The sequence below is a fragment of the Rhincodon typus genome, chromosome 22, assembly GCF_021869965.1.
Source record: "Rhincodon typus isolate 14 chromosome 22, sRhiTyp1.1, whole genome shotgun sequence".
NCBI classification, from domain to species: domain Eukaryota; kingdom Metazoa; phylum Chordata; class Chondrichthyes; order Orectolobiformes; family Rhincodontidae; genus Rhincodon; species Rhincodon typus.
In genome coordinates this window covers 38,076,641-38,084,452 of record NC_063353.1, presented here as the reverse complement: position 1 = coordinate 38,084,452, position 7,812 = coordinate 38,076,641, and the positions used below count along the sequence as shown (strand labels likewise).

The 7,812-nt window shown below is 42.3% G+C and overlaps 1 protein-coding gene across 1 annotated transcript in view; it reads right to left on the bottom strand.

The window, feature by feature from the left end:
• Window positions 1-1,988, bottom strand: part of LOC109919248 (plexin-A4-like) — a 503,825-nt gene extending 501,837 nt beyond the window's left edge. The window contains exons 1-2 of the mRNA XM_048609992.1: window positions 1,980-1,988; window positions 539-670 (exon numbers count right to left, since the gene is read on the bottom strand). Coding sequence (XP_048465949.1) covers window positions 539-670; window positions 1,980-1,988 — 141 coding nt within the window. The remainder of the gene's footprint in view (window positions 1-538; window positions 671-1,979) is intronic.
• Window positions 1,989-7,812: the final 5,824 nt, after the last annotated feature.

Sequence of the window (7,812 nt, the reverse complement as noted above, 5' to 3'; positions counted from 1 at the left end):
ACACACACACACACACACACACACACACACACACACACACACACACAGACAGAATCATCGAATCCCTACAGTGTGGAAGCAGGCCTTTTGGCCCATCAACTCCACACCGCTTCTCCAAAGAGAATCCCACCCAGACCCATTCCCCCTACCCTGTCTTTGAAACCCCGCATTTCCTCTGGCTAAACCACCTAGCCTGCACATCCCTGGACACTATGGTGATTTAGCATGGCCAATCCACCTCACTGCACATCTTGGACTGTGGCAGGAAACCCACACAGACACTGGGAGAACATGCAAACTCCACACAGATAGTCACCCGAGGTTGTAATTAAACCTAGGTCCCTGATGCTGTGAGGTAGCAGTGCTAAGTGCTGTACCGCCCCATTCAGTGTCTCATGTGACACCAAACTGAGCTTTACTTGTTGATTGATAGTAGTGCCCGCTGGAATTCAAATCTTGGCAACTTTCAGTCCCATTTATACAGTGACACAGCAGTGTCATGTCGCCAGCTTGTGAACATTGCAAGGACAAGTCTTACCTGCTTTTCTGACATGACATACAGGTATTGACGATCCACAGATAATGACATGTCTCGCAGAATGGCACCACTCTCCACAACCTGAATGGTTTCATACTGCAGTGCACCATGGGAAGGCCCGTCTACTCGAATCTATGAACAACAGAGAGACAGAGAGATCACTTACTGAACATCTTTCAACTTTTAAAGCTCCTATATTATTCATCATCTACATTTCCTCAAGCTTGTTCTTAGTAGACATTTATGTGGTCTCAAGTAGAGTGTTCCCAGTGTTCAGCAGGATTGCTTTTGTTTAGTATCACCCAATTTCCTCTGGATTCTATAGAAAGAAAAACAAGTTTGATGGAATCTAGGCATTTCCTGGCACCTTTGGGAATTGAAGAATAAATTTTGATGCCAAGTTCCAGACAACCTTTCTGACGATGCACTTCCAGTAAAAGTCACTGAATAATGTCACATGGTGGCCATGTTGAGGCTACATTGATCCCTAACTGAGACCAGTTAATGCTACACTAACTAGGGACACATAAGATTCAGGTACACACATGGTGGTGGCACTGAATCGCTATTCCTTTAGTAAACACTTTTAGTCGAGTGTTCCATTGCCATCCTCATTGAAAAACACCTCTAATTTGGAAAAATACATTCTTTAGATGCTGTGATCTGTTCAGAATTATTGACGTGTCCCACAAATGGGGAAGGATGTGACAGCTCAACAAGACAGAGGCTTGAACTGAAGTCAAATGCAGCCTCCAGGCTTGGGGAACATCAAGTTTGAGGCACCAATGCTTCATCCAGCATGCCTTCTACCAGATATGATATCATACAGCAATGTTGATTGCCATATCAGAACATACAAACTCTCAGCAATATTTTCAATAAAGCACAAAATTCTTAATTCGCTTGCAATTGCTTTGAATTCCCTTGATTCATAAAGTTTTCCAGGACATTATGATGTTAGAATACATGTACCCTAAATATTCTGTGATGATAGATCCAACATTGAGATTAACAAGTAAATTCAACATTTCAATTTGCTTCTTCCCACAATTGGCAACAGCCTAATCTCTGAATCAGAAGATTGAGGATTCAGGTACCAGTAAACAGACTTGAACATAAAAGTCTCGGTTGACCACCCCCCACCCCCCCAGGGGAATTCTAACAGAGCACTGGACAATGGGAAGCGCCATCTTTCCAATAAGGCATTAAACCAAGATCCTGCTTGTCTCCGCAAGTAGGCATAAGTGATTCCATCATATTATTTCAAAGAAGACATTAGGGAAATTTCCCTGGTGCCTTGGCCAATATTTAGCCCTCAATGAACATTACCAACAAAAAGCAGGCCATCTGGTTATTATTACACTGACCTGTGTAGGATTCCACCTCCCCACCCTCCCCAAGGTTACCATGAAAGAATCTCCTTCTCAACCTTTCCCCTCACCTGAGGCATGGTGGCCTTCAGGATAAACCAATGCCAGTCATCACTAACTAGACAGCAGCCCATGATTTGCGAAGCCTATTTAATTTCAACAATAAGTACATTTGCAAAGTTTAATTGTAAAACATTCTCAACATCCTGAGGTGATGAACAGTGCTGTCCAAATTCTTTCTTTTCTTCCCTGCCATGTGAGAGCACGATATTACAATTCTTATCTGAAAGTGCAGTTTGTCATTCTCTAACCAGGAACAGCATGGTATCAGAAAAAGTTACCCCTTCATGCCCACTAAGCCTTTCTTCAGTTTGGAGAACCTTGAGCATAATAACAATCCATGAGCTTTCATTCACTCTCGGTAATGTTCCCATTCCTGCCGTACAAAATGCAAGCTATTTATTTATGTAAACTATGATGATCACACTTGTAGGGATACAGCTCATGCTAATTATGGCTGTTATGTACCAACAGGGGTAGGTTTATGTACTTAAGAAGAAAATGAAACATTTCGCAATCCAACATGTTTAGCTGAACGTCAGGTAATTAGTGAAGCGGGAAATTACTGTATTCAATGTCTCTCTTCCCCAGGTCTGTGACTGTTTCCTACTGAGAGGTGAGAATTAAAGGAATCAGTTACCAATAGCACTTGGCACGTTTTTCATTTACTGGCATATGCCCCACTGTGACCACAATCTTCCTAATGCCACTTGCTCCAGATTATGGAGCCAGGAGTTACCGGTGATTGACACATCATCACAGTTGGGTGGCAAATACACTTGTGTGTGAAAGATCCATTTCGCTCAGAAATAAAGTTTTAATCCCTTTTCAGGGGCTGATCTGATCAACCTTTGGCCCCTCAACCAACACCACCAAAACCAGATTCGTATCAATTATTTTTTTCCACTGCTGCTTGTGGCATCTTGCTGTGCACACATGGCTGTTATATTTACCCCCCAAAGCACATACGAGGACGCTCCACCAGCAAATCCTTTGTTGTCAAATACTTTGGAATATTCAGGAAATATTAAAATGGTTTTATAAATGCAAGATCTCGCTTTTCTCTTCTGTTTTACTTTTATGTTTGTTAAAATGCACTGAATCGTTTTGATCGTGTATTCCTGTTGTCTGGAATTGACTCAATATGCACATGCATGTCATTAAAGGGGTCCTACACAATATTTAAACAGGCCTATCATTCTCATTGCCCAAATGTGAAAAGACAAAAGCATTTCCCTTTCATTCCTAATATATTGAACTTGAATGGTCCAAAAAAAAAAATTCAATTAACATTTTCCCATTCGTTTCCATTAGATGGAATCCCAATGGGTTAAATCTCTCGTAGTTCACATCTATTATACAAAGTCCCAGTGGAGTAAAATCTTCCTTCTCTCTCTCTCTCTATGCGAAATCCCAATGGATCAAATAGTTGTTGCAACACTAACAAATAACTTCCTCAGTGTTTTGGCAGCTTGAGAAACATGCTAGGTTTTAATTAAATATGGCCTTTAGTGGTGGTTGATTGGGTCGCATCTTCTCCTGTGAGTCAGAAGGCTGTGGGAGTTGATGGCTCTCTCCAGTTAACGCTGGGACTGTCTGAAGGGTCAGTTTTCCAATGAAACATTAAACCATCTCTCAGTGAGGACTACGAACAACATGGAGATCCTTGAAAATGTGGACCATATTCCGTATCTTGGGAATCTCCTTTTTCAACAAAGATAGACATAGACTGCTAAATTCATCATCACCTCCTCAGCCTTTGACTAACTGAGGAGAAGGAGCATTTGAAGACTGCAATCTCAAAACAAACTCTAAGGGAAGGGTTTACTGGGCAGCAGTGATCCCATACTGCTGAATGCTTCAGAAACCTGGACGACACAAAACAGCTGCCTCAAAATGAACCACCAGCAGTGCCTTCATGAAAAAGGCATTCCAACAGCACTATCCAATCCTGAGCCAAAGTACCCAGTACCCCTTTGAGGTGATAATCTCTTGAAGCGGGGTGGTGATGGCCCAGTGGTATGGGGAGGCGATGGCCTAGTGGTATTATCACTGGACTGTAAATCCAGAGACCCAGATAATGTTCTGGGGACCCGGGTTTGAATCCCACCATGGCAGATGGTGGAATTTGAATTCAATAAAATATCTGGAATTAAGAATCTAACGATGACTATGAATCCATTGTCGATTGTCGGGAAAAACCCATCTGGTTCACTAATGTCCTTTAGGGAAGGAAACTGCCATCCTTACCTGGTCTGGGCCTACATGTGACTCCAGACCCACAGCAATGTAGCTGACTCTTAACTGCCCTCTGGGCAATTAGGGATGGGCAATGAATGCTGCCTGGTCAGTGACGCTCTCATGTTAATGAATAAAGGGGGGAAAAAAAAGTCAGCATCATTGGCCAGGATCCATCATTTGTGTGCCTTGCACTAAACACTTGAAGCAACTACCCAACCTGAAACTCAGTCTCCACTGGAGACGCTCAGGAAAGCAGGAGAAATACTTCTGGAATGCTGTCAAAGTATTTGCAAAGTGGTCAAACATCCCCACCAACCCCTGGGCGACTCTGGTTTGTGACCAACCAAAATGGAGCAAGTTTATTTGAGATGACAGCGGACTGTTGAGACTTCATCGGAACGCACACAGATGAAATTAAGGCGTTGGAGAGAGCACAAAAACACTTCAAACAACTTATCCACCCAACCCTTCAAGTACCACAAGCCCTGCATGTGGCAAGAGTCTGCAAATCTCATGTGGTCATTATCAGCCATTTCCAAACCCATCAGACCAAGAGGAAGCAAAACCTTCTCAATCCCAACTATCTCAAAATGAAAAAAACACCATGCCTACCCTCTCAAGTGGATATAAAACATCCCAAAGCAGTATTTGTAAAAAAGAGTAGGAGATTACTCGTTGGCGTCTCAGCTAATATTTAGACTAAACTAAAATTGCAAAAAAACACAATCATGAACCAAAACCGAAAGAGCTGCAGATGTTGTAAATCAGGAACAAAAACAGAAGTTGCTGGAAAAACTCAGCAGGTCTGGCAGCATCTGTGAAGAAAAATATCAGAGTTAACGTTTTGGGTCCAGTGGCCTTTCCTCAGAAGTTCTCAGGCAGTTCTCAGGAAGGGTCACTCTGATTTTTTTTCTTCACAGATGCTGCCAGACCTGCTGAGTTTTTCCAGCAACTTCTGTTTTTGTACAATCATGAACCAAAACATTTCGCGGCAGTAAGTCAACTTTTCTGGGTGGGCTGAATGGCCTCCTTCTGCACCATAACAATTCTGTGATTTTTTTTTACTTTGAAACAGCTCTGATCATTATGTATCCTTTTATCATTTTGATATTGCTCCAAAAGGGTAACTATTCCCTCTCTAACTCTAACTCATATCAATTGATTTAGCTTTCCATTAACTCCCTTACCAACCTCACATTCTAGTGGTGTAACAAACTCAAGGAGGTATTCCACAATGGTTGTGACCTCTCCTATTCTGCCTGAATATTTTCAAGTAAGATTGTGTATTCTCTGATCCTCTTTCATCCAAACAGTGCTCCATCAGTGCTAACCAACACCCACCTTCAGCACCCCCAATTCTAATGCTTATTCAGAGTACTTTCTGTATGCATTAGGTTGACCTGGCCTCCAGCAACAGAAAGGAGTGGTACAGAGTACAAACAATAAAAAAGAAAATCAGAATACACAATGGAGTGCAAGGCAATGCAAATGAATATACTGGAAGATAGATGACAGCAAACAAATACAATAGGGCTCAGGGAGGTCAAAACTGAACAGGAGAATACAGCAGAAGAAAGAAGACATCATGGAAATACAAGGGATCTCAAGCGGAAACTGCAGAGGTTGAAAACGTGATGTTACTCTTCCCCTGTTTGACCTTCACATCAATATTTGGTAGCAGTTGTGCCTCAGGCCAGGAAGTAGAAAAGGGTGACTGGAAGGGAGGGAGGGTACAGATGTTCGGTGAACATTCAGAAAAGACCAGACTGTCTCTAACATTTCCTGGGTACTCAAAGACCATTTCAAAACAAACAAGTCTCATATTTCTTGCTAGGGTGAATAAAGTAAGTAGAAATTACTCTGCAGTGCCCAAACCTTGAATGGCAACTGATAAACTGAAGATGGATACAGAAGCAGAGGATCAAAACCACCTCACGATAAATGACTGAATTACAGCAGAAACCTCGCTGTGCGAGCGTGGGGTGAGCAGATTCAGTGCGAACCTGTGCTTGCACCTCATCAAGCTCAGACAAGTGTGTCTCAGTTTCTCCCTTTACAGCTGAAGGATGGGACAGGAAGTAAATCTTTTTAGTGTTTTTTTTTAAAGAATTTTCTACTGATTCTCTTTTCTTCTTCAACAGGAAGGACTTGTGTATACATAGGACATTATTCAACACAGGGCCCAAGCGTTTTAACATCATTCTTTTGAAGTACATACTTTTGAAATATTGCTGTATAAGAGATGCAGCATCCAAATTATGAGCACAGCAACAGGATTATGCCCAGGTATTTATTTAAAGTGCTGGTTATGAACAAATATTGCCAATGGGGGAAGGGGTAACATTCTAACCATGGGCCAGCAGGTTAAAGTCTCATCTGTGCCAGAGGTGTGTCATAACATGCATGAAGATGATAATTATAAACATTGACCAAGTAATTGAAGAGAATTCCATTACAATTCTTATTCACATTACCATGGGATCCTTTACAGAGAGGATGTTTCTCGTCCTTAAAGGCAGCACTTACAACCTCAATACTGCATCAGACAGTCAGCCTAAATCTCAGGAGTTGTATCTGAACCCAAACCCCTGACTCCGACGTGAGAGTGTGACCCACAGCAGACACCACAAATGTGTGTTGGCTCTCTAGTTTAGTTACTCAACATTCTTAGCTCACCTTAAGAGGTCATTAATAAAATAGGGAACTCCATTACATCCGAGACCATCAATGCTTTCACTCGTGGCATGTAGATAGTGGGGAGAACAAGGAACTCACTATTGGCTTTGCTGATCGGCCATGATCATAACAATTGGTGGAACAAGCTCAAAGAGCTAAATGGCCTACTCCTGCTTCTGTTTTCTGTGGTTCTACGTGTCTCCAAATAGTGCCCCAGGCCAGGAATTTCATCCAAACTTTCCTTTGCATCATTCTGGAGCACTGATACCAATTATTTGACTAATCCTGCTTCCAGGTCTAACAGTAGCAAACTAGGCACAGATTTAGAATCAAACTCAAATCCTTCTTGGCCACTGTGTCTCACCAACATATCATTGATTCAGTTCTCCCTTTTCATCGTTTAAAGGCTGGTCCATTAAACCTGCTGCATACTCATGGTGGCTAAAGCATTGTAACGAGACATGTCTTCCCTCTAGCCCACGGCACCTCCCACATGTGTACTCTCCTGGGAGAGGTAATAATTTAAACACAAACTTAAAAACCTTCAGAATTCAGGTTTCAGAAACCCCACATTTGCCTCCACAGGATTAGCAGTCTGTGTTCAATTAATTCACCCAAATATAAACCTCCATGCAAAAAAGAAACTCTCTTACAACTGGAAAAGCATGTTTACATCCTTTATTGGTCAGCAGGACAAAGCCACGAGGGAACGAGGCAATGATGTGTCTCAGAATCCTGAATTCAGAAGCTGAGTCAGCACCGAGACCCACAGACGGGCTCATACAAGCAGCTCTCACTCGAAGAATCCAACGCAAGAAATAATACAATGTGCAGCTGTTCTACGCTCCTTGGAAATGTTCTCAAGTTGCTTTTCAAAGGAACAGCCTCCGGGAAGCCAGCCTAATGGCCCATTTACTGCCCCATTGT